At 40.1% G+C, this 20,792-nt stretch overlaps 1 protein-coding gene across 4 annotated transcripts in view; it reads left to right on the forward strand.

The window, feature by feature from the left end:
- Neb (nebulin) overlaps positions 1–20,792 on the forward strand; it is a 207,758-nt gene that overhangs the window by 146,023 nt on the left and 40,943 nt on the right. For 3 of the 4 annotated variants that reach the window (XM_090343110.1, XM_090343111.1, XM_090343112.1), the window contains 22 exons: positions 1,015–1,119; positions 1,221–1,325; positions 1,610–1,717; positions 4,235–4,348; positions 4,646–4,843; positions 5,436–5,540; positions 6,121–6,225; positions 6,653–6,760; positions 7,735–7,839; positions 9,030–9,137; positions 10,104–10,208; positions 10,298–10,402; positions 11,226–11,324; positions 11,631–11,741; positions 14,546–14,650; positions 15,263–15,367; positions 15,633–15,737; positions 16,829–16,933; positions 17,115–17,219; positions 18,127–18,231; positions 18,635–18,739; positions 19,869–19,973. In XM_090343110.1, the coding sequence (XP_090199236.1) occupies positions 1,015–1,119; positions 1,221–1,325; positions 1,610–1,717; positions 4,235–4,348; positions 4,646–4,843; positions 5,436–5,540; positions 6,121–6,225; positions 6,653–6,760; positions 7,735–7,839; positions 9,030–9,137; positions 10,104–10,208; positions 10,298–10,402; positions 11,226–11,324; positions 11,631–11,741; positions 14,546–14,650; positions 15,263–15,367; positions 15,633–15,737; positions 16,829–16,933; positions 17,115–17,219; positions 18,127–18,231; positions 18,635–18,739; positions 19,869–19,973 (2,421 nt within the window). Of the gene's footprint in view, positions 1–1,014; positions 1,120–1,220; positions 1,326–1,609; positions 1,718–4,234; positions 4,349–4,645; positions 4,844–5,435; positions 5,541–6,120; positions 6,226–6,652; positions 6,761–7,734; positions 7,840–9,029; positions 9,138–10,103; positions 10,209–10,297; positions 10,403–11,225; positions 11,325–11,630; positions 11,742–14,545; positions 14,651–15,262; positions 15,368–15,632; positions 15,738–16,828; positions 16,934–17,114; positions 17,220–18,126; positions 18,232–18,634; positions 18,740–19,868; positions 19,974–20,558; positions 20,664–20,792 lie in introns of all 4 variants that reach the window. The other variant, XM_090343109.1, reaches the window with a different exon arrangement.

Consider the following 20,792-nt stretch of genomic DNA (forward strand, 5'->3'; position numbering starts at 1 on the left):
AAGCATATTTTAACCAGAAGTAGATATATTTTTGTTTGGGCTTAGGGTTTGTTTGTTTTTATTTCATTTTGTTTTGGGGCTGGTCCTGGGCTTGAACTCAGTGCCTAGGCACTGTCCCTGAGCTTCTTTTTGTTGTTGTTTTTGTCAGTCATGGGGCTTGAGCTCTGTGCCTGGGTGCTGTCCTTGAGCTCTTCGACTCAAGGCTAGTGCTCTATTACTTGAGCCACAACACCACTTCTGGTTTTCTGGTGGTTAATTGAAGAAAAGAGTCTCATGGACTCTAGTACCTGGGCTGGCTTTGAACTGTGATCCTTAGATCTCGGCCTCCTGAGTAGCTAGGATTATAAGCATGAGCCACTGGCACTCAGCCTGAGCTTCTTTTACATAAGGTTAGCTCATTATGACTTGAGTCACAGTTCATTTCCAGCTTTGTGTGTGCATGTGCATGCATTCATTTGTGTGTGTGTGCGTGTGTGTGTGTGAGTGTGTGTGTGTGTGTGTGTGTGAGAGAGAGAGAGAGAGAGAGAGAGAGAGAGAGAGAGAGAGAGAGATACTAGAGATACGTTTCATGGCTTTGAACCCATGATTCTCAAATCTCAGCCTCCTGAGTAGCCAGAGTTAAAAGCATGATTCACTGGTGCCTGTCTGGTAGATACATTTTAATGGAAGAAAAGTCTTTAAGTATCTGGACTACTTGGAAGATCATGCTAGGAATCGCTGGCAGGGAGACTTCACAGGTGTCATGGGGTGGCTGCTGTCAGTCATGGAAGAGAGAAAGAAGAAAGCAATGGAAACAGGAAGGACACCTGAAAAATTCCCACCCTACTCTTGGTTAAGCAGTGCTATGTGGTAGCCACAGACAATTTGTATGACAGCCTGTTTCTTAGGGTGAAAGCAGAAGCCCCCAAACAATTGAAGCTACATCTAAGTTGTCACAAATCGCTATAACTAATGTACAACTGATGATGGATTTTTACTTTCCAGTTCTTAATGACTTTTCCTTTTTCTTCACAGATAAAATACACAGCAGCAAGTAAAGAAAACTTCCCAAATTATAACCTGGTGACAGATACACCAGTTTATGTGACTGCTCTTCAAAGTGGCATCAATGCCAGTGAGGTATGCTTTCCTTCTTGTCCTAGGAACAAACCATTGTCTTTGTGTGTGTTCTAACAATTGAAGCCAATCATCCTTCCATGTTCTTGTTTTTTTGTCCCTAGGTGAAATACAAAGAAAATTATCATCAAATTAAAGACAAGTATACCACAGTTCTAAAAACAGTGGATTATGACAGAACCAAGAATTTGAAGAGTCTTTATAGCAGTGTGAGTTGAGTTTTCTTACATACGAACCATTTCCCCCCCCCCCTTTAGAGAAGCTTAGAGAATAAATGAGGGTAAGCACCCTGCCCCCAAATGCTTTTCTAGGACCTTCAATTCCTACTTTCATAAAATGATTCTGTGAAGAATAAAACAAGTATAAAATTGAGTAGAGTAAAATAAGCATCCAAATGAACCATGTCCTGGTGTTTGGCAAGGACTGTCCAAGAAGGACAGAAATAGAGAAAGTAATGCTTGGGACCTAACCGCAAGCCTTTTAACCCCTCCAGAACCTGTACAAGGAAGCCTGGGATAAAGTGAAAGCCACTAGCTACATCCTGCCAACCAGTACCTTGTCCCTGACACATGCCAAGAACCAGAAGCATCTGGCCAGCCATGTAAGTACAAACAAGAGCCTCACACTCCCTCAGCCCACCCATGGTCCCATGCCAAGAGTCTCTCAGGCTAATTCAAAGGTGCCTCTGCAGTATCACCAGCACCTCTCCAGGCATCCTGCCTATGCTTCCAGATCTCCCATCATCAATCAGTCTGTGCACTCTGCATGCCTTCACTTGGAGCCCTGTCTGGGGAAAGTCACAACACCAACACAAAAGGCACAGATGCAATCTTGTAGGCTACCTTTGTGCTGATGAATTAGTCAAGACCATACAAAACAGTGTGCTTTCAATAGAATTAAAAGTAGGTTTGGGGACAAAATCATTGATGGTATGACAACTAATTATCACATCATTCCCAAATGAATAGATGCACTTTAGATTTGGGAAAAATTTTATGCATGAGATTTACACAGCCCAGGGGAGTCTGTTTTCCTTCAATCATGACAACAGTTATGTAGCAATAGGGTTCTTGAGAAATCCTTAGGATAAGGAGGGTCAGAAAAAAAACCCATAACCTTTTTTAACAAATAAAATGAGATTTTATTTTAATAATTAGTACAAAGGGATTTCACCTCAGCATATCAGTTTATGGGTACAATGAATCCTGACTAATGTCACCCCTTCCATCCTTCTCCTCCCATCTATTTCAACCCTATTCATTCTCTTAGGTTATTAGTCCTTTAAAAGGATTCCTAGTCCTTTAAAAGGATTCCAACATTCTACTTTTATTTGATTGTTAAAAAACAAAAAGCACACACAAAAGATTTTGAAGCCAAATGCAAGTGGCACACACTTATAATTCTAGCTCAGTAGGAGGTTGAAATCTAAGGATCACAGTACCCTATAGGAAAGTTTATAAGACTTTCATCTCCAATTCATCACCATAAAGCTGAAAGTAGAGTTGTGGCTGAAATGATAGAACACTATCCATGAGTATGAAAGCTCAGAGATAATACATAGGTCCTGAGTTTAACTGTAAGATCCACATATGTACACACATGCACACACACACATACACATTTAATTGTTTACTTCTTTATAGTTGAAAAGCAGGTTTGATGTAAGAAGCTAGAATTTTCTTGTTTGAAAATTTCTGGTGGAAATTTTGGTCTCTGATCAATGCAAGTTCTTACGAGAATTCTAATATACATGTTCCCATGCCTCTCATTTCACTGAGATATGGGTTTTTTGTCTTGAAGAGTTCATATATATTACCATGTGCTAAGAGGGTAGCACTGTTCTTTATTACCTAGGTCATGCAATATCAGAGCATTCATTAACAGGCAACACAGGTTAAAAATTAGAAGTCGTTTGCGTTGTATTTTTTGAAAACTTTGTGAAAAACAAAATTCAAGAATTATCCAAGCACTGGTATCCCAAGCCCATAATCTTAGCTATTGTGGAGACTGATATCTGAGGATTGAGTTGGAAATCAGCCTGAGGAGAAAAGTCCAAAACACTCTAATCTCCAATTAACCACCAAAAAGCTGGAAGCGGAGCTATAGCGCAAATAAAAGAATATGAATTGTGAATGTAAAAGCTAAAGGACAGCATCCAAGCTGCTCAACACACACACACACACACACACACACACACACACACACACACACACACACACACACACACTTTAGAATCGTATCTTCCTGGCCTAGTGGAACTGCTAACTAGTAGCATACTCACCTAGCATGTACAAGGCCTTCAGCTTGATACACAGAATCACAGCTTAAGGTACTATGTTATCTCTCATCTCTTTGCTGTCCCTTGGTTATCTCATATTGTTACAGTATCTCACTTTGTTACCTGATATATCAGATATATTTGTATTAGGTTATTTGAAATTGGATAGGGAACAGGGGAAAACAAGATGAGGGGTGGGGGAGGGGGGGAGGGAAATGGGGACCAAGACATGTGAAAGGGTATCAATGTATGGGAATTAATGCACCATCTATCTGGCAAATGTCATATAACCCTTCTATTAATTACAATAAAAAATATATGAAAAAAAAATAAGGGCTGGGAGTTTAGCCTAGTGGTAGAGTGTTTGCCTAGCTTGCACAAAAAAACCAGGTTCAATTCCTTGGTACCACATACATAGAAAAAAAGCCAGAAATGATGCTGTGGCTCAAGTGGTAGAGCTCTAGCCTTGAGAAAGCCCAAGGACAGTACCCAGGCCCTGAGTTCAAGGCCCAGGACTGGCAAAAAAAATTAAGCATGTAAGTCTAACTATAAATTAGTTGAATTTCAACAGTAATGTCACTATAGACATTTTAACAAAGTAGGATTTTACAATATTCCACAGCTTTAAAGCATTCTCACATGCAGCCTGCTTTCAGCCTCACACTGGCCCCATGGTGGCTCTGGTTCTGTCTCTGTGCAGATGGACACTGAGCTCAGGAAAGTGGTGACCTCCAGTCATCTTCATCAGTACAGGACATGTCTTCCCCATTGTCCCATGCTAACAAAATTAATCCTTTGCTCTATAGCACTAGGTTTCACCTTCTTGACTTTGTCCTATAGATCAAGTACCGAGAAGAATATGAAAAATTCAAAGCCCTTTACACTTTACCAAAAAGTGTAGATGATGACCCGAACACAGCACGCTGCCTCCGAGTTGGCAAGCTTAACATCGATGTAAGTAAGGCCCAACCACCTTTCTTCCCATCAAAGCCAAGTGAAATAGCCACGCCATATGGATTGTCCACTCCACCAGGGATCTGATTCCCTGCATCTGACTGCAGTATGTAAAGAAGCTGAGCATCAGCCCTAGCCCATGTTGCTTTGCCTTTTCATTTGTCCTGGTACTAATAGGTAAAAAGTATCAGATCCTTTTAGCCCCCATGACCACAACTCACACCGACTTCTCTGGGATGGGAGGAAGGCATGTGTTCCTCTGCCCATGTGGGCTGACATGTGAACTTGCTTTCTCAGCGCCTATACAGATCCACCTATGAGCAGAACAAGATGAAAATCCACCTGGTGCCTGACATGGTAGAGATGGTGACTGCTAAGGATTCTCAGAAGAAAGTCAGTGAAATTGACTACCGCCTGCACCTCCACGAGTGGATTTGTCACCCTGACTTGCAAGTCAACAGTCATGTCAGGAAAGTGACAGATCAAATCAGCGACGTAAGCCCATTGCTTAGAAGGTCCCTGCCCCTGCCCACTCCGCTTTACTCCCTGTTCACTTCAGCCTTTCCCCATCTTGCTTTCCTATTATTTGTCTGACTGGATTTCCTGAAGTAGGGCTCTGTGAGCAGATGTTTCTGCAGCATTTTCAGCCTCTTTGTATGATGCCTTTTGCTAGTTTTTGTTTTTACAGTACTGGGGTTTGAATTTAGGACCCTGCACTTGCTGAGCAGGCACTTTAACCCTTTAGCTGTGCCCTTAATTTTCAGATCTTGTACTTGCCCAGGGCTGGCTTCTGACCTCTATCTTCTTACCTATGGTTCCCACATGGTTGGTATTGCAGTCATGAACTGCCACAAGAGTCTTAAACTGGTTGTGATGTCCCTAACTTTTTGTCTGTCTGCCCTTAACTCCAATTCTTTCAGTCTCTGCCTCCCTTGTAGCCAGCATTACAGGCATGAGGGAATGTGCCTTACCTGTCATTTTCGTTTCGTTCCCCAGTATCTTCTGAGACCTAGGAATGCCTGCTGTTCCATATTAAAATTGTGGATGAATATTGTTCTCATCTCTTGCATCTGTTGGAATTCTCTAGATTGTATACAAGGATGACCTCACCTGGCTGAAGGGCATTGGTTGCTATGTCTGGGACACGCCTGAGATTCTCCATGCAAAACATGCTTATGATCTTCGCAATGATGTGAGTTTTTATATTTGGTGTTCAGGAATGTTCCCATGTCTAGAATCAGGGAGAGAACATGTAAAACAGGACATTGCCATGGACCAGATATGGGCTATGTTATATTGAGATGCTAAGCTGGAGAAAGATACTAGGAAGAGAGAATTGCACCTGCCATTCCTACTCAACATTGTGGTCTGGTGGGGCTGTTATCCACTGGTGGAGAGGTTACCTTGCATTTTCTCTCTTCGGACTGACTGTTCAAGATACATTAATGAGCACATAGTTCCTATGATGGGAAAATATTCTCTGTTCCATGTTTATGCACTATACATGGGATCTATCTATAAACAGATGATTGGTCAGGCAAAGTAATATGACAGTGAAGATTTTATTAAACAAACTTTTCTAAGTGCCACCATGTCCCCTAGAAAACTATATAATCCCCATATGACTGTAAGCATGGTTATGAAATTCAAAGCCATCCTCTTCAATAAATGTGCTGAATGTGAGTCTCATGGGTTAAAAGCCTTGTGTGAAAAACCAACCATCTCTAGTATAATAAATGCTCTGACCAGGCTGACTTTCTTCCTTTTGGCAGATTAAGTACAAAGCTCATGTGCAGAAGACGAGGAATAATTACAAGTTGGTGACTGACACACCAGTCTATGTCCAGGCTGTCAAGAGTGGGAAGCAGCTCAGTGATGTAAGTGGTCCCTGGGCAGTGAAGAGGATAGAGGATAGTAGGATAGTAAAAAAAAAAAAAAAGAGTGGGGGGATGGGGGGATGGTTTCCAACCAACCAAAGCTAGGGTAGTGCCAGTCTTTCCAAAACAGAGACCAGAGTTGATGTCTGAGAAAGTGCTCAAGACATACCTAATATAACAAGTGTACCACCGTGTTCAGATCTTGGTGTAAAGAGTGTAATAGTTTGTTGAAATTCTTTCTCTGACTGGACTGATTTCAAACTGCAATACTTCCAATCTCAGCTTCCCCAGTAGCTAGGATTATAGACATGAGCCATCAATACCCAGTGTTGTTGTTTTTTGTCCCCAAGAGGGATTGGGTCTCCGTTTATTTGGATTCTTCCTGGACACAATTTAAATCACTCACTCTTCCTCTGTCTGCTCCCAGGCTGTCTATCACTATGACTACGTGCACAGTGTCAGGGGCAAAGTGGCTCCAACTACAAAAACTGTGGATCTGGACCGAGCCCTTCATGCCTACAAGCTGCAGAGTGAGGTAAGCAGTGAGAATGGTCATTGCCCAGCAAAGTTCCAGACCACCAAACCCAGAAACAATCTGGGCTTGGACATTCCCTTAGGTTGTAAAAGCTATCGTACTCTTTGAATATAGTATTCATATAGTATTACTTGAATAAGTTATTTGATTTTCAGTTCTTCACTATTTTGTGTGTGTGTGTGTGTGTGTGTGCGTGCGTGTGTGCGTGCATGCATGCATGTGCAGATATGTGCATACACAGACATGCCACTACTGGGGCTTGATCTCAAGGGCTTATTTTCTCCCTTGCTTTTGTTTTTTTGTTCACAACTGACAACCTTAGCCACACCTCCAGTTCTAGCATTTTGCTAGAGTTAGATTTGTCTACCAGAGGTGGTTTTGAGCCATAATCCTCAGCTCTCAGCCTCCTAAGTAATTAGGACTACAGGTGTGAGCCACCATTACCCAGCTCAATTTTTCCACTATTGCTAATCCTGTAGTTCCAAGGGATGTTTAAATCACTGGTATTTAAGATTCTCCTGCCATGAGTATACCCATTCTGACCTCTTCATAGCCCTATGCCAAGACCTTGTGTTTAGGGGCAGGGGAGATCAGGCAGGACAACCTAAAGTTTTGCCTGATTAGTATGACTGTCTCAGAGCTGAGGCTTAGCGGGGTGTCATCTGAAGTAGACTTATGACAGGGGAGAGGCCTTTGGTTGCCTATTTTCCACTTCATTTCCTAAATTCTTGCTAGATGAAATGTAGTCAGCTGGATACATGCTCAGAAGCATCTTTTTCCAAAACAGTAAGTTGGGAGTGAGCTGACTCATTTCATTACTCTTTTTACTTCAGATCTTGTTGAAATTAGCTCAGAAACTAAGTAAATTCATCTTTTGATTAAAGCCTCTAATACGAATTGTATGTGACTTATTCAACTCGAGTCAGATATTTAATGCCACTTGTCATTTCACCTGCTCTCCTCCATCCCGGCAGAACCTGTACAAGACTGGCCTGCGCTTCCTGCCCACAGGATATAGGCTTCCGGTGGACACCCCACATTTCCAGCACACCAAGGACACCCGATACATGAGCAGCTATGTGAGTGGTCTCTTTATCCTGCTGCGGTTGGGATAGGCGGGAACTAGTATGCATAGTCTCTTCTTACCCTCAGGTCAGACCCTCAAGGTGCTAGATGATATGAGGAGAGAAGGGACAGTAGACAGCGTGATTTCTGGGGATGCGGTGGAATTGGCTGAGGCTGCATCTTCTGGCCTGGGTAGCCCAGCGAGTTAAAATAGAATGGTGGGAGCATTGGCTCGGGGTCCATGATGTCAAGACTCCTGAACTATCACAAGCCATTTTCTGGAAATGCAGCTTCACACCCTTTATTTTGTGCATGCAGAAGATACAACATTGCGTGTCACTGTGAAGGGGAAAGGCTTCTTGCCCAGCTTCTGACCCTGATACCTTCAGTGTCCAGTTAATAGGAAGCAAGCTTGTGGGGGAAGGGAGAGTAGACTGAGGGTCGATGTATAGCTTACCTATGTGTGGGCTCTTCCACTTTCTCCATTTAAAAAAGAAAGAAAGAACTAGACTAGGACTTAATGAATTTACCTATCCCAAGGCCTACAGCACTCACAAATGAGTGAGTCTGGCCTACAGTACTCACAAACCAGCCATCCACCCTCTTTTCCTTGCTAAGCTTCAGGTCTACTAGCCAGACAAGGCCTAATAATGGCGCAATAATATGTTTTCAAGGTAGCCAGTAGAATTTAAGATCCTAATGTACCACTTTTTAAAATTAATCTGTAAAGCCATTCATTCATCTTTTAAATGTTCTCTTTTTCTGTCTTTATAGTTTCTAATTTCCTAGCCCAATTGGGGCTAAAAATACAGGTTTATGTTTTGCATACCTGACATATCTCATCTAACAATGTTAAATTTGTTATCCTTTCTGGACCTAATTTTATCATACAACAAGTATTAGTATTTTGCCAGTGATTGACTGATAATTGATTTTTAGACAGGTTCTTACTATATATAGCCAAGGCTACCCTGGAACTCATTATGTAGCCCAGGCTGGCTTTGAACTCATTACCTTCCTGCCTCAGCCTCTAGAGTACCAGGATTACAAGTGTGTGCACCACCATACTCTGCTAGCTTATTTTATATGTTTAATGGTTAAAGAAAAACTTTCAAATAAAGATAACCTTGGTTTTCCAACTAATAAATGTAATATTGGTCTTTATACAATCATCGCTAATCTCATTCTGATGTTGCTTTGACAGTTTAAGTACAAAGAAGTCTATGAGCACATCAAGGCCAATGGATACACACTCGGTCCCAAGGATGTACCATTTGTCCACGTCCGGAGAGCCAACAAGGTTACTAGTGAGGTACGCTGAGTCTTGGGTCTCTGGGGAAATCATTGCCTTTCAAACATCATAGATTTATTTGAAGTAAATTAAGAAGAACTTCTTACATTTCAGTTGTAAATGTACACATCCACAAACCACAAGAGGGTCATTCTGTCACTATTTTGATACTGGTATCTCACAGCAGTTTTGTTTTGTTTCGTTATTGTATTTGGTTATGACATCTCAGAGATCCAGTTACATATCATATGGTGCAAAACTTTTTCTAAAGAGATGACTTCTTCTTTAGACATTTGTATTTTTTTTTGCCAGTCCTGGGCTTAAGCTCAGGGCCTGAGGACTGTCCTTGGACTTTCTCAAGGCTAGAACTCTACCACTTGAGCCTCAGCATCACTTCTGGCTTTTTTCTAAGTATGTGGTATCAAGGAATCGAACCCGGGTCTTCGTGCATGCTAGGCAAGCACTCTACCACTAGGCCAAACTCCCAGCCTTGTATTTTTTAATATTTAATAAAAAGTTGTATTTTGGTCTGACTTACACCCTGTTTTCCTTACCAACTATTGGTTTGATCCTGCTATGCAACTACCTATTGAGACATGAGGGAGGAGTTGGAGGGAGGGAAATGGGGACAAAAACATGAGAAGGGGTATCAATGTGCGAAAAGTATGCACTTACTACCTGATGAATGTAACTGTGACACCTTTATACATTATCCCGACAATTATAAAAAGAATATATATAGATGAGATTACACTCAGAAATCTTCCCCTAAATGAAATATGTATCATTTTCTTCTATCATGATCTTAATCATATCCCATATTTCTGGTATTTTGTCTTCTGGATCCCTATCTTAGTCATATCCCATATTTCTAGTAGTTTGTCTCCTGGATCTCTATGTAAAGTATTTGGGTTGTTTACTTATTAGTTGGTAGGTGACTCTTATCATCTCACACTAAATAGCCACAATGGCTTTTCTGTACTTTAGAGACTGTATCGAGAATTGTACCATAAACTGAAAGACAAGATTCACACAACACCTGACACACCTGAAATCCGCCAAGTCAAGAAGACACAGGAGGCTGTCAGTGAGGTATGTTGTTAGCAGAGAGGGCAAGATGTGAGACCCAGAAGAATGTCAACTGTTTGGTCTGTAATGTGTGGTCTTGGGTTTTGTTGCAGTTGATCTACAAGTCAGACTTCTTCAAGATGCAGGGTCATATGATCTCCCTGCCATACACACCTGAGGTGCTGCACTGTCGCTACGTGGGGGACATCACAAGTGACGTAAGCATCTCCAGGTCTTTGTGGAAGAGTCTTACCAGGAAGCAGGCTTTCAGCATTTCAGACCGCTTGTGGGCTTTGAGGAGACTTTCCATTTATATTTTCCCATTCTCCAGCATGGGAACAGTAATGACAGGATGGCTGGGGCAACCAGATCTGACACCATGTGTGACCACCATGCCACACAGAACCCTTTCAAACTCCCAAAGCTCCAATGCTATGTCCCATGATGTTCAGGAACATCATGCTGCCATTTAAAAAAAATCTCTTTGGATGTTTCTCTGAGAAGACCAATCTGTTCAATCTATGCTTTTCTGCTATCAACATAGTAATAATAATCAACAGAGCATTTCTTCATTAGCTCAGGGCTTAATATTTAACTTGAGATTTGAATGTAAGTAAACTAAGATCACAGAGTGGATATAATGAATCAACTTGAAAGGCACAGTGATCCCCCTTATCCAAATAGACTACCTGAACCAGTGGATATTACCAAATCCCATATATACTGTTTTCCCCTATATACAAATTCCTAGAGTATAATTTAATTTATAAATTAGGTACAGTGAGATTTGCAGTAACTAATAATAATAAATAGAACAATTACCCTAATATAAAAGTTATTTAAAACTGATGAGTTATTTCTGGAACTTTCAATTTAATATTTTCAAGTTACACTTGACAGATAACTGAACTCACCATAAGCAGGCTACGGATAAGGGCATCGATGCACATCCATAAAGAAATGTTACTACTCTGTCATGTTTGTTCTTGATTTCTATTTGCTTCTGACAGTTTTACTTCAGTTTTACTATTTGCCCCACAGATCAAATACAAAGAGGATTTGCAGATCTTGAAGGGACTTGGCTGCTTCCTCTATGACACACCTGACATGGTCCGCTCCCGGCACCTGCGGAAGCTCTGGGTGAGGATGCACCTTCCCAGGACATCACCCCATCACCAGTCTCCAGGACTAGGACAGAAAGGATCTTAGCCTGCAGCTACTTTTTAGAGAAATTTACCATAACGCACTTGGGCAAGTTATGACCTAAGTAATATGATCTTTGCCTCCTATAAAGAGGTGATAGAGTAATTGGCTTTGTTCCTGCCTCATGAGACACCATGGAGGGCCCACTATTCAGTCTGCACATTATCAGCCACTTGAAAGACACATGATGTGAAATTCCTTAACTGATTAATTATACCTTGCATTTCCGCCTTTTTTTTTAAGTCTAATTACCTGTACACGGATAATGCGAGGAAGATGCGAGACAAATACAAGTTGGTACTTGACACTCCAGAATACAGAAAAGTGCAGGAACTGAAGACCCATCTGAGTGAGGTAAGGATGCTTTACCTGTAACTGGGAGAAAACCACCATGGCCAGCATGAACCATCTTACTCAAGAAAAAGCATTATATTTCTCTCTAGTGATCAGCTTTCAGGCAACTACAGCAGGTAAAAGACTAGCCAGGTCCTGGTGGCTCACACCTGTAGGTCCTACCTTAAGGAAGAATAACAGATGATTTTTGGAGATGCAGTTTATACCACACTTACCTCTCTACCCCCCCAAAAAAAATTCTCTCCAAACTCAAAAGACCTGGGATAGAGCCTACAAATATGTTTTTAATTTAAAAATCAATGGGAGTTTATAGTACCAAGAAAGTTTGGGAGATACTGACTTAGTAAAAAGAACTTCAAATTAACTATTTTTTTTTGCTAGTCCTGGAGCTTGAACTCAGGGCCTGAGCACTGTCCTTGGGCTTTTATCAAGGCTAGAGCTCTACCACTTGAGCTACAGCACCACTTCTGGCTTTTGCTAAGTACATGGTACTGAGGAATCAAACTCTGGTCTTCATGCATGCTGGACAAGCACTCACCATAGGCCAAACTCCCAGCCCAGACTTTTTTTGTTTTGCCAGACCTGGGGCTTAAACTCAGGACCGGGATACTGTCCTTGAGCTTTCTCAAGGCTAGCACTCTACCACTTGAGTCATAGAACCAGTTCTGGCTTTTCTGTGTATGTGGTACTGAGGAATTAAACCCAGGGTTTAGTGCATGCTAGGCCAGCATCTACCACGAGGCCACACTCCAGGCCCCAAGTTGAGTCCTATTTGCATTATAAAGATTCTTGACACACATAGATTTTTTTGGAACTAGAAAATTGGAATATTATTTTAAGCACAAGCAATGCATACCTAAACCAAAGAACATAATTACTGAGAAAATTGTAGAAATGTCCTGGAATGGATAGGTTTTGGTATTGGATTTCCTTCTAATACTTGCATTATCTTAAGTAATTCATAACATCGACACTCCAGTTTCCTAAGCTAGATAATTTAACTAGATGATGATTTGGGTTCCTTTAGTCATAAGATTCTACGCGTGTGTTGAATTGCTTTACTCTAAATTTAGCCTTGAAACTAGGGTTGTAACTCACTGCTTAGCATGCATGAGTACCTGGGCTTAAAAACAGAGAGTTCAAGCCCCACCAAAAAAAAAGAGCAAATGGGGAGACAAGAAAAGAAAAACAAACTAGCCTGAAAGAAAAATTAAACTTTAATTTCTATCTTCAATTACTATCTTCAATAGTAACACCAGAAACAGCTACAAACTTATGAGCTACATTTCATTTAAAGTTGGAGCTGCATAGAATTCAGATGTGTAAAAATTATATGTATATATGCCTATATTACATACATCTACATGTGTATATAATGTTTTATCTATACACATAGTGATTGTATCTGTAGTCAGAGTTTATTTGGTATCCCTTTGCTCCTTCTGGTATCTATTAAATAAGCTTAACATTATGGATACCATATGATCTGAACTGCTCAATTCCAAGGCTACAAGTGTGAGAACAAAAATAAATGTCAATGTGATACATTTTATATTTAAGGAAGTTAAATAGGACATCTTGGGCTCTTGGAGATTATCAGAAAGAGGGAGAACATTCTAGGCAGTAAGAATAGTGTATAAAAATGTCCATGTTTAGCTTTTTCTTTTTTAAAAAAGTATATATTGTTTAAGTAGTTGTACAAAGAAGTTATCATTCAACAAATCAGTTTATGAATACATCCTGGTCAATATTACCCCTCATATCATTTCCTCCCATCTCTCCCAATCCAACCTCTTCTCCTAATTATAGGCTATGCTTTAAATATTCTGTTGCTTAGCTCTTTATACTCAAGTCTGGCACTCTTCCACTTGAAGCATACCTCCAGTGCTTTTTGGTTAACTGGAGATAGAGTATTGGATTTTTCTGCCCAGTCTGGCATGAGACATTTACCCTCAGATCTCAGACTCCTCACTAGCTAGTGCTATAGGATTATTATGCCACCCCCCTTTTATCATTCTGCCCCATTCCTCCCAGCCCAATGTCTCTACTCAGTTTCTCTTAATTTCATAGGATATACATTGAATATTATGATGCATAGCTTTTTCCACTTACGTTTGGCACACTACCACTGGAGGTGTGCTACCAGTTCTGGCTTTTTGCTGTTCAGTTGGAAATAGTCACTCAGATGTTTCTGCTCAGGCTGTCTTGAAACTTTGATCCTCAGATCTCAGACTTTTGAGTAGCTAGGGTGATGAGCCACAAATGCCTCGCTTAGAATGTTTTTTAGCATTATAAAATGTGCAAGATTTCGTATAGCAAATACAGTAAAACTTTGTTTTACTGAGAATGGCTTCATTGTTTAATTGGGTAGAAGCCAAATTATGGACTTGAGAAATTGAAGAAAGTAGTTTGGCAGAGAAAGTGAAGACTGGGAATGGGTGCATGAATGGAGGGGTTTGATTGTGTTTGCCGATGAAGAAAGAGTGCTGGGAATAACAGGAAGGGTTGAAAATACAGATAACAGGAACTCATTATCATAGAGGGTTCTAGAAGAAACAAGTGAATATGGCCCAACAACATAACAGGCTACTTGACTTTTGATCAGGCGAGGTAATGTTCCTTTTACAAGGAGATGGAGGACAGAAGTCTCTAGAGGTAAATAATAATAAATCATTGGTTTATCAGAAAGCAACTAAGACTGTGGTGGTTGGAAGGTCCCGACTACTCTGAGTAGGTAAGGAATCTGCATAGAACATACTGTGTTGATGTTGCGAGAATGATGTGGTGACTTGCTCTTTGTCTAGCTGGTGTACAGAGCATCAGGCAAGAAGCAGAAGTCCATCTTCACTTCTGTTCCTGATACTCCTGATCTTTTAAGAGCCAAGCGGGGGCAGAAGCTTCAGAGTCAGGTAACATGAGTTCTTCGTGAAGATTTATATGCCTGCACTCTGGTCTCAGTTGTGTCTTCCTGACTTCTCTTGGTCAGTAACAGACTCTCACACTGGGCTCTCCTTGCTGCAGCTTTATTGGACATGAATTTCTGCAAGCAGATTTTTCTCAAATGATGGTAACTACAGTTATGTTTCTGTGAGCAGTGGATGCCACAGTTTCCATTTTAAGTGCTGTACAACTCCATCCTTGAATGTGTGACCCAAAATCCACACAACCGCTTGGTTACTTCATAAGAGCTATTATCTGCACACAAAACCACATTCCATATGGTCAGGCAAAACTGTGAATAAGATATGCTAAGGGATCTATTAGCTCCTCTCGCTCTATTGCTGGCATCCTTTATCATGTTGTTTGAGATTGGACCACCATCAGCAACAGGATTAGTGGATAACTGAGCATGTAGATGTGTTTCCAAATATCAGATATAGACATTAACAAATGAGCAGAAACACATAATCAACAAGCAACCACCCAAATGGACATCTAAGGGTTAGAAGTGAAGAGAACTAAACACCAGATACTAAATGCTTCATCTTTATCATCTCAAACCCCATTTTCTCATTATGTAGTATCTGTATGTTGAACTTGCCACTAAAGAAAGACCACATCATCATGCTGGAAACCAGACCACAGCCCTGCAGCATGCTAAAGATGTAAAGGATATGGTCAGCGAGGTGAGATGGGGTCTTGCACGGGGCACGGGGTAAAAGAAAACATGTGTGTCTGTGTGCACATGCACACATACATATGTGTGTGCAAATAGTTCAAACTTGCTTTTTCTGACCTAAAAGTAGATTACTACAGAAACACAGAAGGTAGAGCTGTTCTCTACCAGTGTGGCACATTGTATTCTTCCAAGGGACCTGTGACTTGGTTGGGGATTGGGAAGTGTGACACCACTTGAACTGAACTTCATCTCGTTTTGTCTTCATTCCCTAGAAAAAGTACAAGATTCAGTATGAAAAGATGAAAGACAAGTACACGCCGGTTCCAGACACACCGATCCTCATCAGAGCCAAGAGAGCCTACTGGAATGCCAGTGATGTATGTTTCCCTCCCTCTACAGCATGCCATGGCAGGAAGAGCTGGAGTGGAAGGAACTACAGAACCTAGTTTGAAGTCACAGCCATAGTACAAGGTCATGGTCAGGAAGAAAAAAAACAATACTAGTCAAAGTAGCTGGGAGGTGTGTTGACAGATGCTAGATGCCTAGTCTTAATTCTCTTCTGGGCAAATATATGGCCATTCTTTGGTTGCATTTCCTAGGGATACTTACAACTGATTTTTTCAGAAAAATCATGGTCTTGGAGAGTCAGACAAACATGGACTCTAATTATGACGGTGTCATTTTTGTGTTCTATGATTCCATGTAATTTATTTGATTTTTCGTACATGTCAAGTGAGGGTGGGAATCATGATAAATAAAATAACAAAAGAAAATATGGAAAGTAGAGGTTTGACTCAAGTAGTAGAGCACCTAACTAGAGACCAAAGCCCTGGAAAGAACGTGAGGCCCCTTGGTTCAAGCCCCAGTTTCCACACAAGAAAAAAAAAAAAAAGACATCTTTCCTTTGCGTAGATGAAATGAATCTACTATTATATTCTTAGGTTGAGACCTATTTTTCTCTTGTACTACCACAAAAATAAAGATGATACTACAAAACTGTTTAGTAGAGAATTTTGACAGCTGAGTCTTTTTCCCCTTTCTACGTATTTAACTTCGATCTGTGCTCAACAAAGCTATGTGATTTTTCTCCTCCCAAATGAGCTTTTGATTTATTTCTCTAATATAAACTTGAAGTAGTCTTTAAGTGGTCTTAGATTTACAGAAGAATGCCAAAAATAGTAATTTCCATACATCCATGTGGTTTCCCCTAGTATTAATAATGTATATTATCATCATACAAGCTTCTTAGAGATGAAACAAGATTTGAACATTATTCTTCTATCAGTCCATACATTAGATCTTGTTAACTCTTCTTAGCATCTCTTGATCTTCCAGGATGAGAAACAATCTCTAACTTTTCTCCTAAGTTTATTCATAGAAAAGATAAAACACCCACAAGAGTTCAAGGTTTAAAGACTTCAATTATTTACCTTGGTAATTTGTATCACTGATACACTTTCTTTTTCAGTTGCGCTACAAAGAAACATTTGAAAAAACAAAAGGAAAATACCACACTGTGAAGGATGCTCTGGACATTGTTTATCATCGCAAAGTCACAGATGACATCAGTAAAGTATGTCCCTGTACTGTCTGCTCATGTTGAGTTCTCTGTCTCATCCACCATCATTTATCATTTTATTGGTTAGAGCTACTTCTCTTTTTTAGGATCCCAGGGAGAAGGAATGTCTTTAACTTTGAGAAAGACTTTCTAACTATGTTTGTGGGTTATTTGTGTGTGTGTGTGTGTGTGACAGGTGAAATACAAGGAGAACTACATGAGCCAGCTGGGAATCTGGAGGTCCATTCCTGACCGCCCAGAACATTTCCACCACCGCGCAGTCACGGATGCAGTCAGCGATGTGAGTGCTGGCAGCTTTCTTCACACGTATTCATGATACTGATGACTTGAAAAAGCACCACTGCATGCAAAACTGAGAAAACACTTGTCAGATTTTACATCTTGGAAATGGATGTTTAAGTCATTTAGTTTCTAACTGAGTAAATGTCAGGGAAAAGTATATTTAAATCTACCAACCTAGGCTTTCTTCTCCGTGTTGGGCATTATAACATATGATGAAGTGCTATGTCCTATTTAGGAAAATAGCCTGTTTTGATGCATTGAAGAGACAACGTTATAAAGCAATTAAGAAACATAACAAATGCTCATTTAGAAGAAATTATATCTATATGAAAATATGCCTGGCAAGTGAATGACACATTCTATAGGAAACTATGCTGTTAAATTTGAATTATTTCGATTGGGTATGGAGATAATATGCTTTTAATAAGATCATAGTTGGAGACTAGCCCAGAAAAAACCTTAACAAAATTCCATCTCAATTAAGAAGCTGAATGTAGTAGTTCACCTCTGTGATTTCAGCTATTCAGGAGACTCTTAGTGGAAGAATTATGGTCCAAGCCTGACCGCAAGCAAAAAACCAGAGATGCTATCTGAAAAATAACTAAAACCAAAAAGGGGTTGGGGTCTTCCTCAAATGACAGAGTCTTGCCTAGCAATCATGAGGCCCTGAGTTTAAATTCTAGGATTATCAAAATATTTTAATTTATTTTGATTAGTAATAAAATGGAAAAAGTTAAATAGCACAATGTTCCAGAAATCAGTATTACTGAAACTTATTTTAAGTAAGAGTTTAGTACTTCAACAAACCTCAAAAGTCATTTACTGTTTCTTCAGCCTGTATAGATCCTAACCTGTAGCTATTGATGATCAGTTCTTAAAGCTCACTGATGTGCTTATTCTCTCAGGTAAAATACAAAGAAGACTTAACCTGGCTTAAAGGTATTGGTTGCTATGCCTATGATACTCCAGACTTCACACTGGCTGGACAGAACAAGACTCTCTATAGCAAGGTATTGGCTGGAGGAGAATGGCCATGTCCAATGAACACAAACTTGAACTCCATGAACTCCCAGAGATTGGCATTAGGGACATAGGAGATTTTCATACCTCTCTTCTAGAAAATACACACACACACACACACACACACACACACACACACACACACACACACACACAATTGTGTTAGCTTTTGGCCCAACATAGAAAACAGATCTCTTTGATATCCAATATGTTTGCTATTATGTATTTTGGGGCGAGTTTTCAAGAATCTCAGCCTCTTCTACCTTTCATTACCTTAGTAATGAAAGTAGACACTTGGTATGAATTTATTGGTTGTATAAATGATTACAATTATATATTATGGACAACATGTCTTATGGTATCCCATCAAATAACCATGCTCATTTTCTCTAGTATAAGTATAAAGAAGTATTTGAAAAGACGAAATCAAATTTCAAGTACGAAGCTGACTGTCCAATCAATAGACATTTCAAGTATGCGACTCAGTTGATGAATGAGGTATGTTTAAACTAATTCAAGTAAGCCTATTCAATTCCATCAGTAAGGCTATTGCTGTTTGATTAGACTTGGAAAGACTATATAATGTCATCATTCAGTAGACTTTGCCAAAGTCATAAATGAGAAGAAAAGGGAACCTAGAAATGCAGGCCCTAAAGTCATCTGCACATAGGCCTCACAGCTCTGTTGGGGGTAAAGAGGAAGGAATTGAAGAATTTTGTGGATTATCTACTGAATTCCTCCAAAATAACCTTGTATAGACTTAGGAGACCCAGCAGTTTGGAGTCAGTTTAGTATCCCTTCAAAGGCACCCATGGAAGTGATTACTAGCTGTATGTGAGATAATTGTGATTCATGCAATCAGCTGCTATATTACTATTGTTGCTCCCACATATACTCATGCCTAGAAGTATTCATTTCCCTCTACATTCTATCCAGTCTTTCCTTAACTATCTTTGCAATAATTTAAGTTAAATAGCTGAAATAAGTATAATTAAAATTATACTTAATTCTCTATTTTCAAAGTTTCCATAAAAAGGATTAGAAGATTAATAAAAATATATCTAATAATGAAAATGTAGCTATGAAATGTATGACTTCTTGTTGTTTACTTTCACTTATATTTGATTTAATTCATTTTCTATAGGCTGGACCACTCTGAAAAATTACTGTCAGTAACTTTCTAAGGAGACAGTGTTGTGTATTTTCTATTTTTCTATTTCACAAAGGATTTCTAAGTGTGTTTTTTAATAACCAAATTAGTGTTCAAAGACAATGGTAAATTTTCATAAATGTTTTAGCATTAGTTCTGCTTTTGAATTCCCGTAGTTTTTTATTGTAAGCCCTTAGCTTCTCTCAGTACTTATTTTAAATGTAAGATTAAGAAAAACTGACATTGCTAATGCCATCACATGAAAAGATGGAAAATGTTCACAAGGTACTCTCTCCCAAGCTCCAGCGCTCTCTAAGCAATATTTCTCCACTTGACTCTCTTCTCTTGTTTCTTTTTTTAATTGTTCTGGGTGTTTGGGGAACCCATTTCTAGAAATAACATGTTTCTGGCTTTCTGGAATGTTTATTTGGGGACATTTCTGTACCCTTGCTATAATTTATTGTGATGTTTGATCAGAAAAAATACAGAGCTGATTATGAGCAGCGGAAAGATAAATACCACCTGATAGTCGATGAGCCTAGACATCTGCTGGCTAAGACCGCAGGCGACCAGATCAGTCAGGTACTGTGACTGGGCTGGCCGGCCCAGACAGGACTGTGCTCCAGTTTCTCCTGAGGTGTTGTTCCGTCTGCTGCAAGAATGTCATAGGCTCCACCTATGATATTGGGCTGTCCTGTTCAAAGTATCTGTCCAGCCACCCAAAGAGCCCTGGAGCTATTTGAGTGTGCCAGTCCATGCATGCTCTGTGTCCTCACTTAGGCTGGGGCAAAGATGGAGGCTTGAGTCCTCTCTTACTTCATTCTCCTGCAGAACCTGTTTGTAAAGAAATTACAAAAGCAAAACAAAATTAGGGAAGGAAAACTATGGAGAGCCCTGCTGTGTTTTCTCTTCCTCTGATGTCATCTTCTCCACAAGTGAGACTAGCTATCATTGCCCATTTATGAGGGCCAGGATGGATGGCCCACCATAAACACTGTAAATGTCACAGCCGCTCTGCCTGACTTTACCTTCGCCTCCCCAGCTCTGTGAGCACACAGAGTGTGAATGCCTACATCTCTTCACTCAAGAGGTGACTGGGATATAGAGCCATGTTCTTTTCTGTCTTTATAAGTCTCTTTTGTGCTTCACTGCTCTTTGCATGGACAGAGAAAATATAAATCTAGTGCCAAGATGCTTCTGAAACAAGGATGTAATGAAATTCTGCGTCCAGATATGTTGACTGCCCTCTACAATACATACATGTGGAGCCAGGTAATGTCTGCTGGGGGTGAAGAGGCAGGGTTAGGTGTATCCTCTTTTATGCTTCCATTGGTTTCCTCTCCTGTCCCCTGCCCAGGCTGCTTTCACACAACACAGCTGCATAGATAATTCATTCTTTGG

The sequence above is a fragment of the Megascapheus bottae genome, chromosome 12 (assembly GCF_031878675.1).
Source record: "Megascapheus bottae isolate mThoBot1 chromosome 12, mThoBot2.hap1, whole genome shotgun sequence".
Taxonomy (NCBI): Eukaryota; Metazoa; Chordata; class Mammalia; order Rodentia; family Geomyidae; genus Megascapheus; species Megascapheus bottae.